The 24,213-nt window shown below is 44.9% G+C and overlaps 1 protein-coding gene across 1 annotated transcript in view; it reads left to right on the top strand.

The window, feature by feature from the left end:
- The first annotated feature begins 2,622 nt into the window (after positions 1–2,622).
- LOC8037366 (potassium voltage-gated channel subfamily H member 8) overlaps positions 2,623–24,213 on the top strand; it is a 56,514-nt gene continuing 34,923 nt past the window's right edge. Inside the window, exons 1-6 of the mRNA XM_040223395.3 lie at positions 2,623–2,698; positions 9,626–9,859; positions 16,902–17,048; positions 18,120–18,256; positions 19,320–19,493; positions 22,306–22,363. Of these exons, the coding sequence (XP_040079329.1) occupies positions 2,623–2,698; positions 9,626–9,859; positions 16,902–17,048; positions 18,120–18,256; positions 19,320–19,493; positions 22,306–22,363 (826 nt within the window). The remainder of the gene's footprint in view (positions 2,699–9,625; positions 9,860–16,901; positions 17,049–18,119; positions 18,257–19,319; positions 19,494–22,305; positions 22,364–24,213) is intronic.

Raw genomic sequence — 24,213 nt, 5'->3', positions numbered from 1 at the left:
AATCGTAATATAAGTAAAACATTAAGACTCTAAGAATGAGTTCACGAAAGAACATTTCGCAGAATGTTTTGGATGCCGCAAATGATGATTCGCTAAGGAACTTGCCTAGACATAAAAAGCTGCACTCTAAAAAAAAAAGTGTAGTTTTACAGCCTTTTTTTCGGTATATAATACACCCCAAAACTTCAGCTCGACCTACTGACGTTGATCTGATGTCCCCAACTTTTACGGGGAGCTCGATAACGGTGAGATATAACTTATTAAACAGCTAAAGGCTACAGAAAAAAAAAACACGCACACACACACTGAGGTTTTGCAGTGGGGCAAAAAAAATATATCATAATTTTGATTTGTCGGTAACACGTACTACATTAACTCTTTTACTAAGTTGTACCGCTCGACTATCCAGTTGCTCGTGAGAGTTGTTATACCGTGGGTGGGACGATCAGTGTGCTGTACGTCGAACGGAAGTTTTGGCGTGTCTTTTATGTAGGGCTCCGTGTTTTCGGATAAATTCGAAAAACAGTTTAAAAAACACTCGCCAGTTAGTTTTTCGTTAACTAGGATTTATCCAAAAACTCCAAATTTCGAGGTCACAGCGACAAAAAAAAGCAAAAAAGACGGAGTTCTACAACTAATCTTTTGTAAGAGCACAAGGTCAGTGGTCACGAGGAGATTCTACTTCAGTTTCCTTTAAAATGTAGAACTACTAAGTTTGCCTTTTAGCACGTCGAGGTTACTTAGGAACAACAGGTGATGGTACCCGAACCTTGTTTACTTTGTTTTTGATTTTTTTTTTCCAGGTTTACGCACTAAAATAGACTCCGAATTTCAAAGAATTGGGAACCTAACAAAAACAAACTCCGATAAACCCCGAATTCCCAGCCAAATATAAACTCCGAAAAACACCCTCCAAATTTCACGAGAAATAAACTCCGAAAACACGGAATCCTACTTTTATCACACAAAGGGAGTAAGACTACACCACCACCACCCTTTTTTTTTTATGTCGCCGTCAATTTAAGCAGCGTGGGGCGTGGCGAACCTTGAACATCGTGTTATCGCTTTGAAGGTAGGGCTTCGGCATCAGTCATTGAGAAAGCCGAAAATTGTTTCCGGATTTCGGATAGCGGAAAATGGATTCCGGATAGATGAAAACCGGGTAATAACTGCCCCATTTCCGCCAGATGAAAGCAACACTTCCGCAAAGGTTCTATTTGTGCAGATGGCGCGGCAGGGTGATACAAGACCTGTGGTTCAGTTCGTCCTGCGTGATGCGTATACCTTCTTCTGTAATTAACCCTGCTAAGTTACGAAGAAATCCTATTTTTAGCTTTGGCATATTCGCTGCTCTTTTGAAATAGGTATATACGGCCACTGTCTTTTGAGACAGTGATCCTATACTGAAGGTGTAGCTTTGAAGGTTGTTAGGCGCGTATTTATTCACCATGAAACTATTACAAACATACGATGGGGACGGACAGCTCGGTATATACGCAGACGAAAAAAAAAAACATCCACGACATAACAAAGTTGTGACTTTTCTCTTCCTTTTTTTTATCTTGTATCCTGAGCTGTTCGTCCCAGTCATATTCGCAAACTGGCTCAGTGTGCTCTCTTAGTACTAAAGAGGGTTACTATGGATATAACTAATCTAAATTTGTTTCGTTATTTTTTTTTTTCATTCGCAGAGCCATCATCCGGGAATTCAAGCTGGTCATCAGGGGACGACGAATCGAAGCTACGGCTTGAGCAAGCGGATACGACGCTTATCAATTTCAGGACAGAGACACGAAAAAAAAAAAGGAGTCAACAGCCGACACCCACCACGAAGCTTAGTGAACCTTCCGTTAAAAACGAAACGCATAATTCTGACTTCACAAACGAACGCTCAGCTTTTCGTATACCAGACTTCCTAGACATCAGTCAGCCATCGCGAGCCCGAACGAGTCGAAGGGCGTATACAAAAACCCAAGGAGTGCCGACATCCTGTGACTAACGTGAACTGTGCACACCACAGATATCAACCTAACAAAGTCAGCCCAAAAATTAGTCATCCTCACGAAACGTTATCATTCCCTTGGCCTCGGTCATCCGTTCATTTTGAGACAAGAAAACTCCCTAATCTTCGCTGAATATCCCCGAATACCCCGCAAAGTTTAAGGCAGCAATCGCTTTTGATACTGTTATCGTGAGGCGCCCTCCCATTGCCGGCAAAAGGAAAGAGAGCACAGTTGACCCGATTCTCTCCACAGGGCTGAACTCGGCACAAACTTACCTCCTTCATTACATCAAACGACAGCCATAGTCATTAGAAAATTTTTGAAAGCTTTCCTTCGAGACTTAATTTTTCAGCCTCACAGGTCTTCTCGCTTCGAACTTTGCCGCGCTCTTTGCACACCGCTTGAACATCCGACGGCCTTCATCGTGGACCAGAAGTGACAGAGCGAGCCTTTTAGTGCTGGCGACGGGGTCCGTGCTGGCTCGACATCGACGACATTGGTGCCCGAGGACAGGGGAACGTCTGACCTGAACGTCGGCCATGACCATGCCCTAGGTCGGCAGGCCTGTGCCTGCATCATCCGTGGTGCGCGCTCGACCGGCACGTGAAGTGGCAGCGTCATGCCTGCGCGAAAGGGCTTGCTCGCACCGCAAAACACCTTCCTGGATACCATCGCAACCAGGTTTGATGGAACTCGTAAGTACCCCACCCTGCCCGTACATTTGCCTTCGGTGAGCCATCATAAGGAAACTTTTATTCGCGGCTGTATGGATGGATGGATGAATCCGGCTGACCCCTTTGGATAGGGCTGTAGCTTACGCCACCTAGCGGCGAGGGTTTTGGTACCGCCGTCTGGTGGTATTTTTTCACAACCCAGAGTGAGAATACTTTAACTTCCTCTGCTGGTGCAATCACGTGCAATACCAAGCTTTTATGCACTATAAAAATGAAAACATAACAGCGTGGGTACCTCGTGCACTAGCCGTAGTGAGGAAAACAGAAGCGCACCTTAGCGAGCTTCCCACCGCGAATACGCACTAGCATTTCTTAAATGACAATAAGCCTGTTCATGCTGGTATTGCCAGCATGAACAGGCTGGCAATACCAGCATGTTCTCGCCACTCACCGTCCATGTTACCTCGTTAGCGCTGCAGTTCGCGGACAAACCTATAGAGTGGCTGTGTGATTGTTTCATAAGAACAGCTTACCATATTTTAACATAAACAAGGTCTCTGTATTGTTAGCCACCCTTGTCGCAATCAGAATGGCATGGATGTGACTCAAGTAAGAAATGGTGACCGACGATATATATCAAATTGTTCCAATAATCCTCATGTCACTGGTGAATACGGGTTTAAGTAGCGCACCGAGGATAAAGATAAATGAGTCATCTAGTGTTAAGTATGTAACACCGATGACGAAAGACGACTGTCCTACTGAGGACGAAAGTTTATTTTCAAGAACTCGCTCTCATATGCTAAAGTATACGACATCACTCACGTGCCGAGCGCAGCGTATCACGGAGCAAAATGAGTGATCACTTAACCCTGCTCGCTCGGCGCTCAGAGCTAACGCTACAAGCTGCAAAAAAAAAAAACAATTATATTCTAAAGTTTTGCTCTCTTAAATCAAAATTTATTTTTGTAAAAAAAAGGCGTATAACTTTTAATTTTATCATTTATTCTTGCCTTTCTTGAACGAATATCACCAACAAGAAAGCTTAGTTGTCTTTTTTGGGGGTACTGTAGTTGTGCAGACAATATATTTGAGTGATAAGGGTTTACTCCCAGTGACTCAAGAAAAAATACTAAAAATTCCGCCTCAACATTTGTATTTGTATTTATTATGAGTGCCCAATAATGACCGAAGCCTACACAGATTGGTGAACTTGTTAGTAACAATGCAGCTTACATATAAATACAAACAAGGAAGGTTTCATAATTTCACACACTTCTTTAAAAGAAAACTAAGAAAGCATTAGTTCCAGGGCATAAACATTATTTCAATACACGAAGCAAGCGTTTCTCAAATTGAGGTAAGTTAGGGTGGAAAATTTTTATGTCATCCGATTCCGGATGATTGCAATAGTTTTGCAGCCGGCCTGAGGGTGACGTAAAGTCAGTATGACTGACATGGAATGGACGATTATAAGTTATAACGAACATTTCTGCCGGGTACATGAGAGTTAATACATGAGACCAAAGAGCTAATATCGTTATAGGAATGTATGCATTTAAACAGGAAGATGTTTAAATGCATTCTTTGGAAGATGTAGCACTGAGGATATTCCAAATCACAGAGCAGAAGTCGTGTTTTGGAATAACTATGCTTCGATAAAGCGCGAGGAAAAAGAAAACACACACAAAAAAAAAACACTTACTAAATCTTGAAATTGCACCGAGAAGACAAGCACATGAGAGGTGTCCAAAACAAACAATTACCCGTTCTGCTATTAGAAATGTATGGAAGGGTCGAGTTATTTCGACAGACTGAATATCTGCCCTTCCGGTAAAGACCAGAGGGCACAATGTTTGAAAATATCAGTGTGCAAACGTATCAGAGATAAATCAACGTGTTAACGAACGGAAGGAGGTCTGTGTCCCGGAACGAGGATCAGAAAGTTAAAACCTAAAACCCTATGCGCCCTTTTCTTTTTTTTTTTGGCGACAATTTTAGAAGCGACATCTATTGCGTAGCCCCGACACACTTCCTGTTCACCTCTATTTCCTAATTTTTTACTCATCATTCTTTTATCTTAAGAGTGAATGAAGTCCGACAGTGTTATAAGTGGCCATTTCCTGAAGATAGCGTGCATATCTGAATTCGCAAGCACTCCGAAAAAAACCCCGTCTAGCTCAGAACCGGAAGTGGTTGGCGATATTTGCACACTGGCGCCACCCCGTTTCAACTCATGCGAGAAAGAGTGAATACCTGGTTTCGCTCGAAGTCAGGACGCAGGACGAATCAAAGAGCCTCAAAAGCGCAAGTCACTGGGTCTTCCCCTGTGAAAGACCAGTTCAGCGATGATAGAACACGTAAATACACGCAACGAACACCATGTCGTTGCACTTTCGACGCTGTTAGACTGGCCCCATGAGCTGGTAGTGTCTGCTGCGTCCGAATATAAAGCGAAACAAAGTAAAGACTCGTTGAACACATTGTTAGGGGTCGAAGTTTACGGTGGGCGGCAATCAGACTCTCGAGACAATAGGGACTTTTAGGAAACCGTTACCGGTGTTCCTTATACCGCACTACCGGAGCCCTTGAAGTATGCTTTTAAGAGTGCGCCCGCGTGATACCGTAACCGCGGAGCACGCGCTTCAAAGGCTCCGGTAGTGCGGTTTGCAGAACACGGTAACGGTTTGCTGAAAGTCCCTAATGACACCTCGCCTTTTGAAGCCCGAGTTCGCGGAGCGTGCGCTCCGCGAACGCTCTGCTCCAACTTTGTGTTTGGCACCCCTAAAGACCCAGACGATCATTAAGTAAAGTCGCCTACATCAAATTGTCCATGCGTTTCGATAAGGAAATACAAGCTCCAGGTATGGCAACTGAACTGCAAACAAGGAAGGTATTTAGGAAACGGTGTAGCTAGGCTAGCCAGTATCACGCTACAATTTGATCGCTATGCGGCCCATTCTTATTCTATTGGGTGCAGACGGAGAAACAAAGAAATTGGCTGCCCGGTCTTGCCGTGCCGCCACAAGGACGTTCCCGATCCGCCTAGTGCATTAGTTACTCCCGGTTCTGCGCCATTACACGGAATCTCGTCAACACAGGACTAGCGCCTATTCAACCTTGAACACGAGTGCCCTATGAAGAGGCAGCCTCCCACCGCGAGCAACACAGTCAACAAAACCATCGCGCAGCGAGGCCACTCAACGGGAAGAAAAAAACACACAAAAAAAAGAAACGGCAGCTGGTTCGATGTCGGCACTCAAGCCGGTCACGAGTATCGATCCCCGTGAAGCGAATGAAAGCCAAGAACTTAGCTCTTTCCCCATAAGCTAAAACAAAAAAAAAAAAGGAGTTGAGAGAAAAGTTTAAAAACTGAGAAGACAAAAGATGGTACATCTAAATGCGCGAGCGTGTAGTCCACTTTGAGACGGTGTCCGGGGTTGTAAGAGATCCGCTTTATCCGTTTCAACAGCGTACACGTAGGGAGGGACACCTCGACTACCGTCCGCGAATCGCTTGAGACTCTAAAACACCATTTCTGTTACGTGTGTGTGTTCTTTTTTCTGTTTTCTGTCTTCTGGAAAAGACACTGTGTAAAACGGTTAGGGCTAAGCGAAAAAGGCCGCTCGCTGCGAGAGAAATCGAGTGGCTAAAGTGTACTTGAGATGAAATAAAAGGAAACGACTCGAGGAGAAAAATAAAGTGTCAACCTAATGAGAACTAAAAGGCTGCAAAAGACTAAAAAGCCTGCACCAAAAACGCTTTTTTTTTTCATGTGGCTTCTTAGAAGAAACTTGGAGCGCTTCTCATAATGGAAAATGCTAGACGAGTCAAAAGCAGCGTATCGAAACACTTTTACAAATGTCAGTGGTAACAAAAAAGATTTAAAAAAAATATTTAGATTTTTTAGAAAAACAAAAGGTAAATAAAAGGCTAGCTACGATTTTATAACTTTTTTAGTAACAAGGTATATCCTCGCCCAGAGCGGCTGACAGATGTTTAATCCGACGTTCGATGACTAGCTCTTTTCGCGAAACGCTTTAAAGAAATTGTCCGTGAAACCTGTGAGTGGGTGTTAGAGGAAATCGTGCAAACTACATCTGCTTTGGCATCTATCGCCACCAATAAACGTTTCAACGGGGCCTATGCCGCAGATATTTAGCTTCAATCGTTCACGTTTCGGTACGGCAATCTCTTCTTCTTTTTTTTTTACAATTTTCTCACACATTTTTGTTATTACGTTAGATCAAAGAGTCTCCGATGCAGTCAACTTAAAAAACGAAACCTATCGCGTTTTTTTTTTTTTTTATCAGTTTGAGTGTAGGAATTGACCCTAACGCCAGAAACGCAAATGCCTTCAACACAAACATTTCATACCGATAACTTACTTTTCTCTGCACGGAACGGATATTTCGAATTTAAGTAGTTATAACTTGGATTCTTGCTTGACGTTAAAAGATGCAGTAGCGTATAAAGTAATCTTGAATGTGACGGCGTGTTGATCCCGCAGGTTACCCTAACCTGGCAGGGACAAAAAGAAACTCACTGCTAGAGGAATTCTATTTAACGACAGCTTAAAAAACACACGGGACGTATCTCAATATAATAACGCTTATAGCTGGGAATCACACCAGCTGCATTTTTAATATCGCAGTCCCATCGAATGCGAAGCGTTAATAAAAGTCTCGGGAGTCACCACCCCTGCGTTTCTTAAATTGTCGGCGACCATAGAGAACTCGAGCGCGCGCATTTAACACCCGCAGCTGCGCAATTGAGTTGACGCGAATGACATAATTCATCCATGGGTTATTGTTTCATTATTTGTAGATGTTTCTACCGAACAACATATCAACTTATCCGTTTTTGTCGCAAGTTCGGTTAAAAAACGGCAAGCGCTATTTTGTTTAAAAACAAAACTGAATGATGTAATGTGCGCAAAATTAGGGGGACCCAGAGAGTTACGAGTAAAACATTTAATTAACGAGGTTACTCAAAACGGAAGCTTAGTTTTTATCGGTTAATAGGTTAATCAATGTTGTCCCTATATACGTTTACACACTATGCAAACAGCTCAAACGACCAAGACGAAATGAAGAAGCAAACACGACAGAAGTAAAGATGTTCGTCCTTTAGTGTGTGTTTCTTCGCCTTCCGTCGTTTGAGCTGACTTCATCGTGTATAACGTTCACCAATTCTCCCAATTTGCTACACCGCTCCCGTTATCGCACTGCCTCTTTTTTTTTTTTTTTCTGTTTCAAGGAGTAGATCTTATGTTACCTCAAATTAGCCGAACATACGATCTCTCATTTCACCTCCCTCGCTTCATCTTGCGAAAGGAAAAAAAAAAAAAAAGAAAATGCCCGTGCTATTCCACAGAAACTTTCTTAATCGAAAGTTACAGCTCGGCGTCGCAAAAAGACAAAACTCTCGTGTCAGATCCGCTGTCACACCTAATACCACGCCCGATCGCGTTTCGTACACGGCTCTACCCACCTTTTTTATGTGTAACCTCTCTTTTCTTTCATTCTTGTTTTTGTTCTAGTTTATGTTCTCTGCCCTACCTCGCCTTTTCTGGTGGCTATTGCCTGTTTCAATTCTGCGTTTTTCGTTTTGCCGAGATTAGGGCTTCTTTACGTTGACGGCTTTCAGGCTTTGTTACTATCTTTGTACCGCCGGCTAAGGTTCGGCTGATTCCTTTCTCTGGGTTTGGCCATTCTTTCTCTGGGATGGAAGCCCCGGCAAAGCGCCGTATATGGCCAGCAGTGATTTCGTATACGTTCGCGCAACAAACGCGTTGACGATAATTTCGAGCAGACGCCGTTAGACACGGATGGCGTCTGGCCGTAGTTATTTGGTTGCTGGTGTGTTCGGTGCGGCCAGAACAAATTTGCGAGAGTTGCGTAAGCGCCCGCCGTCATACCGACCCTGAATTCCGCTTCATTGCGAACATTGCACCTACCCCTATCGTAAAATAAACATAGTGTCCTTGGAAAGAAAACGCAGACTTCGTGGAATTCGATATAATATTACCACGAGACAGTGGAGAGTTGCATAAATTTCCGCGTATTTTCAAATTCGATGAAAGCCTCTTTTATAAAATACCGAAGTAATTATTTCGTTTCTATCCCAGTTTCCCGTCTCACTCTTTCAAAACGCGGAATCTAGACGGCTATTCCTTCTTCGCCACTGAATAGCTCGAAGACGATTTGTTATTTTTAATATCTAACAATTGATGTTGCCCATATTGACGAGGGGGTACAGATATCTGATTGAGATAAACTGTCAAAAGCAAGCAGTTCGAAATATTTTTTAAATATATGTATGTATTTGCTAGTTATTCTTTGCATTCTGACGTTCGGCACGGTCGACAATAATCGTATAATCTCCGATTATCTAAAACGTACGTGTCAAGTCAGGAGAGTACGTTGGCCCAAAGAGGTGCGTTACTGAAAAAAAAATGTATGTCTCCTTCGGTGGTACCGGGTGCAAACGGTGAGTCGTAGAATACGGTCAAGCGTTGGATTTAGTGCATAATATGCATTAACTAAAACTGCGCATAAGTATCTCGACTGATTTCTACGGTCCTTTCACCTGTCCTTTTATATTCGTCGGGAAATCTTCCCCGCTAAATTGTAAGGTCAAGGGTAATATACAACCTGATGTAACGTCGAAACTTGCAGAGTCCGAGCAATAAACCTACGCTAAAAACTATGGTGCAAAACAAAAAAAAAACGTCACGCTTAAAAAACAGAAATGATGGAGTCACTGAGTACCTAAGAAACGTGGACGGTGGCCTATTATATGTTCGTTCTTCTTAATTCATGTTTGGTTCTTCGGAGCTCTTATTGGTGCAGCGGAAAGATGACAAGGTGCACCTCACTCGCCACGCTTTTTTGAAACTGTGAGCGACCTTCTTTCCGAGACTGACTCCGTCTTCTCTCTTGGCAGACAGCAACTTCGTGCTGGGCAATGCACAGGTGCCGGCGCTGTTTCCCATCGTGTACTGCTCAGACGGTTTCTGCGAGCTGACGGGCTACCCGAGGGCCCAGATCATGCAGAAGGGATGCGCGTGTGCCTTCCTCTACGGCTCCGACACCAAGGAGGACGCCATCCGCGAGATCGACGACGCCCTCGAGAACAAGACCGAGCTCAAGCTCGAGCTCATCTTCTACAAGAAGAACGGTGAGACCCCTTCCCTCTCGGGACCGTCGCTGGCCGAGTATTATCAGGGTGCATAGCAGCTCGTAGCTCGTGCAGCGCGCGCTGCCCACAAGCGCCTGCCTGCCAGTTACGATGTAGACCAGGATCGTATGCCGACGTGCAGTCGCGTGTAACTATACTGCCCGATGTAAGTATGCTTAGAGACACCAGGCTATAGCAGCGGTATGACTCTGGCTAAATGTTCTCATCTAGAGCGGCCACTCAGATTCCCTTCCCTCTTTGTAAACATGCGCATGACACAAGTACTACTTTTTCGTGTTCGGCCGCGCGTTGTGGCGCGCCGCTGTCGATGTACCGGGAGTTGCCCGCAAAGTTCGCCTGCGAGAGTGCGTCAGGAGTATAGTGTTCACACGTGTCACTCGTGATGCAGTTGCTGCCTAGAATTTCACAGTTTCCTCGGTTCCGTCAGGTTATGTTATGAATTTGGGATGTTTTTTTCGGGAGTTCGATGCGTACATATAACGTCAAAACGTCGCCGAGGAGATGGCTGCGGTTTTGCTTCTACGGGTTCAACGGAATTCAGTGGCTACGGGACAGGCTGTTGAACGGATGCACTGGTTAACGCCTAACAGAAGAAATGCCCTTTCTTTGGCGTTCCGAAAAGCAACGCTGCAATAGGAGCCTGAGAAAGGAATTTGTATCGATCACGCAAATGCCGGGAAGAAGCAAGCGCCGTCTACGAGCTGTATTTTGAGCCTCGCTTCGGCCTTCCTGATTACGTTTACGTAATTGGCAGAAAGGCGGTGAGAATTCCTAACCCCCCCCCCCCCCTTCCTTATGCTCAAACCAGACGAAGAGCCGACCCTGCTACTAAATTCACCTTAGTATCGGAGTCGTAAGAATCCCGCAGCACAAGTGGGAAGAAAAAAAAAAAGAAACTAGACCACAGCATCGGTTGCAAAGGAGTCGGTGCTCGCTGAAGAAATTGACACGTCGTCACCAGAAAGAACCGCTGGAGCTTCCGCCCCTAGTTCTAAAGACGTATCGATCGCGGTTCTGCAGGTTTCCTGAACACGCCAACGCCGCACTGGCTGCTCACAAGTTCAAAAAGTTCGACGGAAATGATGACAATAAACCACGTTGTGATTTTCTTTTTCTCTTCACATTACCGCTTCTTGAAATTCTAAAATACTTTTTCGATGCCTTATTTCTGTATGGATCTGTTTGGTTTCTCTCCTTTTGTTTTGCTTTATGGTGAAAACGACTTTCGACGAGATTTCGAAAAGCTCTTTGTAAACTTTGCTGCGTTTTATCGAATGAAAGTACTACCAGGTTAAATGAACAATGTCGCAGTGTTTTAACTGCTAAACGCTTAAACGCTCGAAAAAAAGTGTTACACAAGGTGCCTTCATTTTAATTGAACGCCGGCTGCTACGAACACACGTCGAGTGGTTTTGATGTGCATGAATACGTAAAAATTAGAAAACCTCCGCGACGATCGCTTCCAAGTTCCCCTGCGCGAAACAATCGGACAGGTGAAACATTCCGCTCTACCAAGACACCGAATAACATAAAAAATTTGCCCTTAAGCACGTGGCGGCGAACAATCGTAGCGCGGCCCTTTGTCAACAGTTATGCCTCAACATTACGGACGCAAATTCACCACCCTACTAAACTCCAAGAACAGTCAGTGTACAAAGATATCATGATACTGTTAGCACCAAGAAGCGATCGCGCTTGTTTATGTTTTTTCTTTAGAATTAAAAAGTTCTAAGGAAAACAGCTGGTGCGTTTAGAAATGCTCCATCGTGGCACTAAGATAACCGTTAAAACAAATCGTTCGCTCGTACATTTTCTGAGTCAAATTCCTCAAGAGGGCCAATGTAGTCTTCGCGCTAACTTTGTGGCACAGTGTACGCTGTGCCACAACGACACGGACGTTCTGCGTTCCCCCACCTGTCGTCACTCACGAATTCACCTTACCGTTATAAGGCGTCGCTAGGACACCTGTCTTCGCCAGGTGGCTCCTCCCTCTTTCCTCCCCTACCCCATTTCGTTACTTTAAGTCAATGACTGAATTGAATTTTCCGAGACGAGTACCGCGCGTGCGTGCGCTTTTCTCGAACCTACACTCTAAAAAAGAGCCCGTGCGTCTACTTGCCCGCACAACGCTCAGAGAGCCAACCAGCTCAACTTATGGAGGCTGCTCAGCGAATGACGATGCCGAAACACAGGTTTAGACCAGTCTGAGTTGTGGCATTAAGCAATGCAAAGTGCCATTTCGGAGCTGATCCGATGTGGTAGTGAAGTACGTCATAGAAGCTGCCAAGCAGTACGACGACTATAGCTGCGATCCTGTCGTTGAATGCCGCGTTCCAACCCGCGGCCTCTAGAGTTTCCTTTTTGTCGAGTGACAAGTTGCACAACAAGCTATACGGCCTATCAGGTGTCGGGTGCGTTCATCTGCGTTGCATCCATCGGCTAAGACTGCCTCCACACTAGAAAACCGATGGGACAAAGTGAACATCCGGTAAATATACGCCACTCGAAAAGGCATATACTGGGCACCATGTTGCGAGACGATTATATCCCGTAGAAATCGGTAGTGTTTCGAACATGCGATAACGTTGAAAAAGCTAATAAGAAACGGGTAAAACGCCACGGATGCTGGGAGTTAGGCAATGGTCGGAACGGGTGCTTCGTCAGGAATTCGACAAATTTTCGCTTACACAAAACGACATCCTCATTTCGAGCTGAATGTTTGTGGCACACAAACGCTAGCTTGTGCCTTAGTAACGCGAAATGGTTAGCTGAATGTTTGGTGTTACCGTGGATATATTCTAACAATTGGATGCTATATACATTTCCGGTGTCTCAAGTGGCTATGCGAAACTCTCTCGAGATGAACGGCTTTCTTTTTCTTGCTGTGGAGATCAGTAAGATGGGGCCAAGGAAACGTAGCCATGAGTACGATACAGAAATAAATATTTAAAAAAACGCTGCTTTTATCAGGCTTTATGCTGCACTCGTGCACACTTCCTCTTGATTAAAAAGCTGCGAGCGTGATCTGATAAGTTGAGATATGGTGCCGTGTTCTAAGGACACAATATTATTGTCGGGTTCAATGTCTCACACGTGGCACAACCTTAGTGTCGAGTTCAATGTCCAAAAACTCGAGCAAGGAGTTTGTGTGTGTGTGTGTTTTTTCTTGCTGTTTTTTTTAATTTTTTACGTGATTATTCATTTGCTTATCTTATCGTGTTTGTGTGTGTTTGTTTGTGTGTGTGTTTTTTTTTCTTGCTGTTTATTTTTTTAATTTTTTACGTGATTATTGATTTGCTTATCTTATCGTGTTTACTGTAAGAAGTTTGTTGCTTGAGTCGCATAATGAAGAAACAAGCAGGTTTTTTTTATCGTGAAATAAGGAGAGGGAGAAATAATAAACGTCTATTAAAGCAAAATGGTCCGGTGCCCGAACATAGTTACCACTGGTCCCCCAGTACAGCACGAACATGCTGTACCATGGCCTCCTCTATACTCACAAAGCCTGGCAGTTCGATGACGGAGCCATAGAGTGCCCGATCGCAGATTTGGAGCACGATGATCTGGTAGCACAGAGCATTTCTCGGAGAGCCTGGTATTCAGCGCACATCTTTTGCAGCGGCGAGGACCCGGAACATGGTTTTCAAACCCGACGAGAAAAAAAAAAAGTTGTAGCCCGAGGAACGCGAGAAGGACGAGCGCACATTTCATCGCTCGGGACAAGTGTGTTTCGGCGTCTCGCCGCGGCGGGGCGCCCGTTACGTGCCTCTTGCCCTTCCACTCTACCTTTTCACTTTCGGCGGCCGCGTCTCGTGGCGATCTGCCAGCCTTTTTTCAGTATAGAGGAGGCTATGGGCTGTACCACCAGGGGCAGTAGATTGTAACTTGATTTGCATTTAATTCAGCCTGAGTCGCAGAGTGCCCGAAAGATGTCTTCCCCGCATAGACAGACTAACAGAAAGGAAGACAGCTTTACAGGCGCGGAAGAGAAAATATTTTTCTTGTATGGGGCTGCGACGTATAAAAAAATGTGAATTCAAACAAAACCTTAAAATTCCGCAAAGAAAAGCATTTGAATATTAAAAAGCGCACATTATTTTGTGCGTTATATGTTCCAAAATGAACGGGAGATTATTTTTTTATTAGATCGAAATTTGTTTTACGAGGATATCCTCGTAGTCTCTGTTCTATTCATTTATTCAGTGTTACGGTGAGCAATGCAAGACGCACGAGTACAACGTGGACTCTACAAGTCCGCTTTAGAAAAAAAATGAAATTACAAATTTAATATAAACGACCTAATAAATACAATAAAAAAGGTTACTCTAGAAAGAGCTATGTTTTACCAAAATGAGCTTACATCGGGATGATTTAGGCGAAGCTATTTGAAAGGGAATGCGCGGCTTTGAAGCTTCTTTTGATAACCCTCTCCAGACCAGGCTTAACGTGAAATTGCAAAAAAACAGAGAGGTTTCATTTATCACAAACAAAATCGATCGCATCCGGTCGAATAAAGAAAGGTTGTTCTAAAAAAAAGCCTGCTAGAAGCAAAACTCAAAATACACACAAACCTTTTTGCGCATCAAACATTTACGTGTGTAACTAGCAAATTACGCTATATATATTCAACTAAATTACGAGTAAGTTGCAAGTAAGAAAAAAAAAACTTTAAATTGAAGAACATTTTGTCGAATCACTGCATTGTACATTATTTCCTCTTCATGTGATAAAATATATAGGTCAAACGGTTCCACTAACCGTGAGCTATTTTTCTAGATTAGGTTATCGTTTAGCCGCTGGGTTACCGGGACTATTTCCCTGGAGACTAGAGACAGGAGAAAAATTTGAATTTAATCTTATCCGCAAGAGAGACTCTAAAGTAGTAAAGACCGGATTTTAAGCTTGCATCACCGTAGCGACGGCAATATATTACAAGAAACCGGCGAATTTTAGAGTAATAAATAAAGCATTTGGACCCAGGAATGAAAATCATGAGCCATTCCACTCTGCGAAGGTGGACGACCAGCGAAGCTGTTTAGCCCGGAACACAGACGTGACACGGAATTTCGAACAAAAGTACGAACACATCATATTTTCTTGATCGGTGGTCATCGTGACGAAAGGTGCGCACAAACACGTGCCGCCCGCCACCGCCGCTGAAATTCTCGTTGCCGTTACCGCCGTTGGTCTTCGTAGGTGCGTTGCTCTTCGGGAGTCTCCCCATAACAACGAGAGAAGTGAAATATACCTTATTACTAAATTACTTAAGTCACAAGGGGAATGCAGGATATGGTGTTCCACGCGCCGCACGCGCCGGCGTCTGCAGCAGGAACTGTTCTAAACGCTGGTGTCTAGTGTAGTAGGCTGGATCGCGCATCGCGAGCTCGCCAGTGACACCACCGGCGGTCATTACTTGACACCAGACAATACCCGCAAGTCTATGGGAGAAACACAGAAATGTATCAATATTGAAGCTCGTATGCTGTGCTTGAAGGCGAGTATTTTATGATGTAATGCAATCATTATATCTGCTGTTTGGAGGTCGAATCGGCTTTGTCAAGCGTTCGTATGTTAATAAAAAAAATCAAACGTGCCGGAGCACCTACGGCTGAGCTGGCAAACTTGCTCTCGTAATGAAGTAAACAAAATAACTTGCCGTCAATAAGACCGTCCTTGGGGAAGCCCAGAAGTTGATGAATGTCGAAAGAGTTCCATGTTGGCAGCGGCTTTCCGGGGGTGAGCGAATTCCGCGTAGCAAAGCCCTCAAGCTTGTCGTCTGCTAAACACGAATTGTCGAAAGCGCTACCGACTCCGCGGTAACTCCAGGTAACTCTCGTCTCATTTAGCTCCACTACATTTCTCGCCCAGCGGAATCACTCTCGACCACAAAACATTTATTTATAAGAACTGCGAGGGCTGTCAGTTTTAATGTTTGTACACATGCTATTTGACAGGCTTCCCGAAAAGCAGCCAAAAAAGTTTCAACGCCGACAACAGCTTAGAAGCGAGGGAAACGGTACTTTTTCTCGTTTTTCCCATAAAGTCCCATGCATTTAGTGGTGTTAATCAATAGCCGCCGGTGGCGACACCCAGCCCCCCAGCTGCCGAGGCCGCGGTTCGCGATCCAGCCTACTACAATAGAGATTCGTGGCTCTAAAGCAAAAGCCCAAAACAAATGGCATCTTGCACGAGCGTTCGTCAAGGCTTTATTTTGGTTATTTACTTCGAATCTTTTATACGGATAAGGCATGCGCGTGCGGCGGTGCGAGCGTAAAGTTTTCGGTCTCGCACACAAAAATCTACAGAACCCTAGCCATAACCAGCTTCGCTGTAATATAGAAATTTGTGATTGGGAGTAGAGATATTTTGTTTGTTCATTCTTACCTAGTATGCTGACTGTACGGTTTATTGTCTCATGAACCTCTTTAAAAACCATATGGTTCCTCTGTAAGCTGTGAAAAACTGAATTTTGCTGTGACATCCACCCCCGCAAAGCATCAACTTCTGCAACATCGTACAATTGCTTGGAGTGGACGTTATGCAAGCTGCGAACTTTCCAGCTTTATTTTTATTTTTTTTACCCACTTCACAGTACGATAAGAAGGTGTAACTTTAAATACGATCTATTATGCATATACCACCGGCAAGCACTACTGAGTTCATTATCAGTCTTCAATTAATAATCCTGTTGTGTGCGTTTCAATAAAAGGCTTGTTCGGAATGAAATGGAGGAGATGAGAGGATAAGAATTGGGAGAATTGCAAAATCTCTTCCGAAAAGATAAACACGTCTGAGCAAAACCTAGCATTTGTTTTGGTGCTTTGTGAGCGTAAAGCATCTATTGTGTGAACTTGCTAGTCAACGGAAAATAAATACTGTCGAGACCGGTTATAACGAAGCCAACGGGAATTTGAAACTGCTTCGCTATATCCGCTAATTCGTTATAACCGGTCTTGGCAGCAGTCTCGTACCCATTTAAGGACTCTTCGTAAGCCTAATCTGCCTTGTTCGTCCATTGCAGGCAGCCCTTTCTGGTGCCTTCTGGACATCGTGCCCATCAAAAACGAGAAGCATGAAGTCGTCCTGTTCCTCGCCTCGCACAAGGATATCACCAAATCCAAGATGGCCGAGATTGAGACGGACGACGCGGACGAGACGGCGGAACTCGGTCCGTCTGATAACAACGACTCCCCCTTCCCTTCCGCGATCCCCGAATCTTTCGTAGCCCACCCTCTCGCCCCCTTCCCTCTGTTTCGGTTCATCTGCGAAGAGTTTCTCTGAGAAGCTCTTGGACCGCTTGTTCTCTTCTCGAGTTATACCTTTCACTCTACGTAACTTTATTTTCGTATTTTTTTTTTGTGTGTGTGTGTGTGTGTGTTCTGCTATTAAGTGGTTGTTTTTTACTTTACGTTTCGCTTCGTCCGACGTGGTTTTCTTTCATTTCATACCTTTAACGTGTTCTCAAAGGCATCGAAATGCATATAGGTTCGATTCAAAATATTTAAACGGCCCCCCCCTCCTCAAGTCAATTATGTCAGAAACATTGTAAGCATAGTGACTGAATTATTTTTTTGTATTCTTCAAACTTCGAGGTCACATCAAACGCACGCTGAGGTCTGCCATTTTATTTGAGCAAAGTCACGGTCTGAAAAAAGAACGCTTAAAAAATATAATCACGCAAAAAATAACGACGTGTTAAGCCCGCACGTGAACACTAGAATTTGGGGCACCAAACAATTACTAATCAGTGTTGCATTCGGCGCCTTTGTTCAAGCAATGGCGGACAAAGAGCACGTTCCAAATATAAAGGCGATAACGAGGTAATTACATTAAAAAAATCCTTTCGCTTATTTTGTTTTTTGAGTAGCGAAAGGAAGGCGTAACCCAAAAATGGAGCGAAGCTTTTTTTTTTTCCTCAATAAGTACTCAGATCTTTTCTTCTCTTTATTATGGTCAGTATACAACATGTTTTATGAAGCGATCATAGCCTGTAAACAACGCATTGTGATAATGTAGTTTGGCAACATAAAAATTAAAGGTTATCTTGATCGCGAGAGAAAGAACTAAGGGGCATCCCGTTACGGACATCTGTTTCAAGACCTTCAATATCAACGATGTGCACGCACGAACTCGGTTGAAGTACTTGAAAAGCGACCAGTGACCGCCTCTGTTCAATGGGTGAACCCGCTAACGAGATGGGCGATCGAAATACCGACGCTACCTGTCTTCCTCCCCACAGACGCCAACGGGAACGTGGACTTCGAAGGCTGCGCGCCCAGCAACAACTACCAGAGGCGTCGGAGTCGAGCCGTCCTCTACCAGCTGTCCGGGCACTACCGGCACGAGAAGAAGATGTCCAAGCTCAAAATCAACAACGTGAGAACCTGCACTCGCCCCTCTGCGGCGCTCAAGAGTGTACCTGCAGCAGAACTGCCACAAAATGAAAATTTCTGAGAAACAAATAGCGAAATATTTACCTGGCGAGATTCATTTCGAGCTTGGAGCGATATCAACATATTCTTCTATTTCAGGGTCGAGGTCTCAAAATAGGAGCACGCTACGCAATCGGTTTCACCCAAAAGTTATTTTTCTGTTTTTGTTTGGTTTTTGTTTTGTTTTTTGCCGAAGATTTGCTCTATACCAAGAAAGTTTTCTTTTTAGTTCATTATTTCTTTAAGACCGGGTGAAGCTATAGGCGCTAACATAGGCTTCAACATAAATGGGCTCGCGAAAAGGAAGGCAGCTTTGAACTGTGAACCTCGCTTTTGTGTACTTCGTTCCTTGCGTTTGATATAAGGTAACGTCGCTAATGAGCAACACACGCCTATAGGGCAGGTGCACTTCCCAACGATCCTAACGTAGGGAGACATACACACAGGACAAGAGGGGCACGTGCACCTCTTGCTGTTGTGCTTGTTTATACTTCAAGTGCCCCTACTGCAACCAGAACGCTCTCCGATTCCTTCAGGAGCGCAGTCATAGCCAGAACATTCCATAGTTTACCCGTGTCCAGTGGTCAGCAATAAAGTATGAGCCGCCCGCAGCATCGACAGCGACCATCTTATTCTCGTCCCGCAGCGAATAAGAACGCCGAAGATGAATCGTGCGGCAAGGAGCTTGAAGAAACTGAGGCCTGCACTGCATTTTCTTTAGTCGCCAGTGACGATAGCCTGCCAAGCATACACACACCAAAGCAACCGCTTGACTACAGTTATCGACAGCGGAAGAAAGGGTATGGCGAATTCCTATATTCGTACAACTGCTTCGCAGGCGGTAAGATTGCGGATTTAGGCAATAAAATCGCCGAAGAACGAACCACAAAGCAAAAAGTGTGATCCCAATGGTCCAGGTCCTGAGCATGTTAAACTTCTCTTCACTCTACGAGGAGTCACCGAGATTTTTTTTTCTCTCTCGGCGACCTTTCAATTGCGGTGTGCAGAACCTCCTCCATTCGACGGCCTTGCCCGAGTACAAGACGGCGGCCATCAAGAAGTCCCGCTTCATCCTGTCCCACTACGGAGCCTTCAAGACGTGCTGGGACTGGCTCATCCTCGTCGCCACCGTCTACGTGGCCGTCGTCGTGCCTTACAGCGCCTGCTTCGGGGAAATGCAGGTACGCACCTAACCCGCGACACAAACTTCGGTCACTCATTTCTCTATAATATGGTGCCCGAAATCCCGCCTCGACCGACCGACCTCCCACTTACTGAGCCTTGATTCGATCATCTAAATTCCCATCTTGCGACGTAACTATTTTTTTTTCTATCGTCAAAAGGCTGCGTCCTCCGACTAGAAAGCTAGCCCAAGACATATTCCTCTTTGTGATTTCCTCGCAATATGGAGTTCCCCATTTATTCCCATATCGTCTATAATGTTAGTTCTCCGTAACTACACAAAAAGGCATACATCTACCGAGTTCGTTGCCGAAAATGTTGTACATAACGGGGTATTCATACTAACACTCCATTTTAAGGAGACACGGCTATACCAGATGTTTCAAGGTAGACTAAGATAACAGCTTGGAGCGATTCGCGACTCCAACTGTCTGTAGCTGGCGCATCGTTTTCCAAAATGGCGGTTATAGTGAGGGTGAGAGATGCGTGCTCGTATACCACTTGCTGAGTCCTGTCTAATGACGTGCTGGCTTCACTGAGCGACGCAAATTATTCCCGCTTATGCAAGAAAGCGGGCGTTGTGCGCGCAGGTCACCTCTTTATTCTGAAAACAAAAACAGTGTTTAGCATAATACTTTTGCTGGGAGGCACGTTTTAATTCAAGAAGAAAACCGATACTAACTTCTATTTTGGACTTAATTTCTAGATGTAGGTGTTAATTTCGGTGTCTCTCCTACCTCAAGATGTGACTTCGCAGCGTAATTATCGTGCTAAAGAAATTGTTCGCGGAAACTTTATTTTGTGACATGCATGCCCGATCCGGGAACTTACAAATATTTTGGAAAGTTCACTGTCCCTTTAAACACAGGGTCTGCCTTACACCGTATAAGCAATAGAATACTGTATTTTTTTAAAAAAATTGCGCTGGTATTTGTGTGTTCTTTGAGCCTTTTTTTACTCGGATGAAGGTCAAGTGAAATAATGACCTGCGGGCCCTTTAATGGGTTTTGGGGCATTTAGATTATTAATATCTGATCAGTTGAAGCGTTGATATTGAAGCGTTGATGTTTGTCAGTACGATATCCAAGTATTTGCTTTTTGCTCTCACACCTGGTGATGTCTCTGTTTTGTGCTTTTGATTTCCCTTGTTGATCTGAGTGTCTTTCGTACTTGTTAATATTTTTATTCTCAGACTGGTGAACTACGTTCCCCTTGTGCAGTCTTGTGTATGTGTGTGTATGTGTGTGCCTTTGCTCATTTTTTAGTGTGCCAGCACTAACAGAGATTGGTTGTTCCTTGACACTTATTAAACACTGATTGATTGATTGATTGAATGATTGATTATTATTCCCAAATCAAGAATAATAAAATTAATTCATGTTTTACGAAATATTGCCACGGGTGATTAGTTTAGAATATGTTCACAAAACGCACAAATCGAGGAACGCTGTTTTCACTACAAAAACCCCAAAACGAAATCCGAGTAAGACAACAGATATGTTGTTCTTTTCTTTTTTTTTCTAGGAAAACGCGTGACGCATAGGACTTTATAATACATTAAATATTTATGTCTATCTCGATAACAATGTCATCGTTTTTTATTGACTAAAAGAAATCAGAATGCGACATTTTTGTAAAGATGGTTATGGTTAAATGGCGTGTTTTTTTGTGATTGGGGCGTCTTTTGGAGGCCTACATCAGGGCAATTTTTATTAATAATAATACAATTAAAATTTTTAATAAATAGTTTTTCAAACTCTAATATAATTTGTTGCCTACGATTCAATTTCAAACTCAAAAACAACTATGGCAATCCAAAGTTGGCAAATTATCATCACTGGTGCCAATTGCAGCATTCTTAATTAACAAAGTTATAAAAAAAAATAATCGAAAGGTTTTAGCTAGTCAGACAAATCCACGTAAAATTACATTAATTCTGGGTAAAGCATACGGTGATTATCAAAGTCGTGACTTCTGGAAATCAGAACAAATTCCAAAATCGTAGCCAATCCTTCCAGCCCAAATGCTACGAAATATGAGAAAACAGATTCCGTTGTTTTTTCTTTTTTTTTTTTTTAATTACAACACTACCCAGAACCTTTTTTTTTTAATTTTTCACACCGCCGTTTTGCCAATCTCAGCCTTTCCAGTTCGAAGGAGCTCCCACCCGCTTACACGTCTTCTCACTGCGGTACGTTTCATGGAAAGCCGGTGAAACCGTAGCATGTTTTAGTATTGCGTATACAAGCAGACGTAAACACTTTGTGTTAGCGTCAGCGTTGCGTGTTCTACATTGCGCGTGCGCAGAGCCCGAAATTGCGCTCTTGGGTTGGCGCATGGCAACGACGCGCATGTGTAGTGTGGAGCACGCAACTCTAACGCAAACGCACAGCCCTTGCGTTTACTTCTATACGCGATATCAAAACTCCCTGGTAAGGTAGACTCACATGCCGGCTGCAGCACTCCATCGGGTCAGTGAAGAGTGTTGTTTGCATTCAAAACTTACTGTTCGCGAGCCACGGTCGCAACCAGCTCCGCCGTCCCCTCTGAAAAGGAAAAGCGGGGGGACCCTCACTAGAGCGCTTCCCGTTTCCGCCGCGGGAGGGCGAGCAACGAGCTGGAGGCGCGAATTAGTGTACGCACTACTTATCGTGGTTTTATCTTTTGGGCAACCAGAACCACAGCTTGAACAGTCAGCAACACTACACCCTGGTACTTGGCCTTAACGACACCTCATCCGGGGAACTGGGGAACGAGACGGCGGGTCCCTGGCTCGGAACCTCGAGCTCCTCACCCGTGCCCGAATCCCAGGTGGACGGCAACAGGACAATCATCTCGGACGTCATCGTCGAGGCCATGTTCATCATCGGTGAGCGCTCGCCTTCCTCACACCTCACCCCTGTGGAAGGAGAGAGAAGTGGCTGAACAGGGCCGGCCAAGGCGGCAAATGTTTGCTCGGGCCTCGCGCACCTCCCAGCAGGGGCACTCTCGGTTCAGGTGCTTTCGTACCAGGCCACGCGCGCCACCTAGGGGCCTTGTAAACGTGTGCGCTGATAAGGACCTATCGTTGAGTGCCTATCATCGACCTGGTACTACCCAGACGTGTCGCGCAATCTCACGTCGTTTGTCACAGACGCGAGCGAACCTTTGAGGCTTCGACACGCTTGTTTTCTGGGGAGGAGGTGCCGTTCAAACAGGTTTTTCTTCTTCCATCATGCTCCCCACTCTAAAGCGCCTTTCACACTCTTGCGACCGAGTAAGACCGAGAGAGACCAGGCCGGTTTTTAAGCCTTTTGCGACATCTTGGAATCAGCTCCACAGCAGCGCATCCAGTTCTAAGACGTCGTACCAGGCTTAAAAACCGGTCTTCTCTCTCGGTCGTACTCGGTTACAAGTGTGTGCACGAGCCTTAAGACTACAGCGCGTCTTTTTCCCCTTAAAGCACTGGGTAGAACCAATCGCTGCTGTCTACGGAGGGAACGAATGACGAGCCTCAAAGTATGTTTAGACCTGAAAGGAAACAGCCTCCGCTGGGACACTCAGCATGACGTAAGCACGTAAAACCTTATGCCGTACATTGCATCAATGGCTCTCTCAAGTGCTTTCCGGAAAGTAGACGCTCTAGATTTCTTAGAGTGCGGACTGTATTGCACCTTCTTTATCCGGTCTGTCTTACCTCTTGAGACTCCTATGCGGAGCGAAAGTTCGTCTGCTTCCAGCACATGATGTCAGAACTCCGAGATTTTATTGGTTGATTGAGAAAAAGATGTATATTGGGTAGAGCTCAAGGCATCTATCATTGAGGTCTACCCAGCATCCTTTCGATGAAAGCCAATCAGAGCTCGGCGTCGTTCTGACGTCACCGGAACTCCTGCGAAAGAAGCAGACAACTTGCTTTCCGCGTGCCAGTTCGTCTGCTTCTTGCGGACCTCCTGCGATTGTGTACCCTCCAGATGCGGCCAGGTGTTTTGTTTACCTCCGACCTCGATCAATGGCGACGCCCGCTTCGCTGCGTCGTCATAGCGCGTTTTATGTCTGTTCGTTATGTTGTCCTTTGATTGGTGTGCTCCTTCCTCCTCGCGTTCCAATGCGGAGGGCAAGTTCGTCTGCTTCTCGCGCAGGGGGTAGCGGTGACGTCAGAACGCCGAGCCCTGATTGGCTGATCGCGCCCCCCCCCCCCCCCCCCCCCCCCTATCTGAGCGTCGTCTGCTCCTTTGCAACGTCGTCTGCTCGCAACGTCGTCTGCGTCTGTCTTACCTTTCCTGCGACTTTCGGAAGTGCAGAGGCCATATTCACGAAACGATCTTACGCCAAAAATGTGCGTATAAGACAAAACTTAAGAACAAATTCGTATTCACGAAACGAAATTTTCGTAAGGTTTGCGCAGGTTACGACAAAATCCTACGACAGCTCCGAAGCTGTCTTACGCACTTCTTAGGATCAAATCAGCATGGCCGACAGCGTCGCGGTCGCGACGACCCACGGACGTTTATTTTTTTACGTGCGGTTCTGACGCGTCCCGACTTCAAGCAGCAAGAAAAAAGTAAAAAGTACTTGAAACAGACCACGACGAACAAGAACGCTGGATCCACAAACACCCGGGAAAAGCTCCCACGGCCACGATCCCACCGAACGCGACCAACGAGCTGGGCAGTTACACTCTTAGAAAAAAGGGTCAGTATAGTCCTCCCTAAAGGGAGGAACGCTCTTGACACATAT

The sequence above is a fragment of the Ixodes scapularis genome, unplaced genomic scaffold (genome assembly GCF_016920785.2).
Source record: "Ixodes scapularis isolate PalLabHiFi unplaced genomic scaffold, ASM1692078v2 PGA_scaffold11__112_contigs__length_91849675, whole genome shotgun sequence".
Lineage (NCBI taxonomy): Eukaryota > Metazoa > Arthropoda > Arachnida > Ixodida > Ixodidae > Ixodes > Ixodes scapularis.
This window is presented reverse-complemented; position numbering and strand designations above follow the sequence as displayed.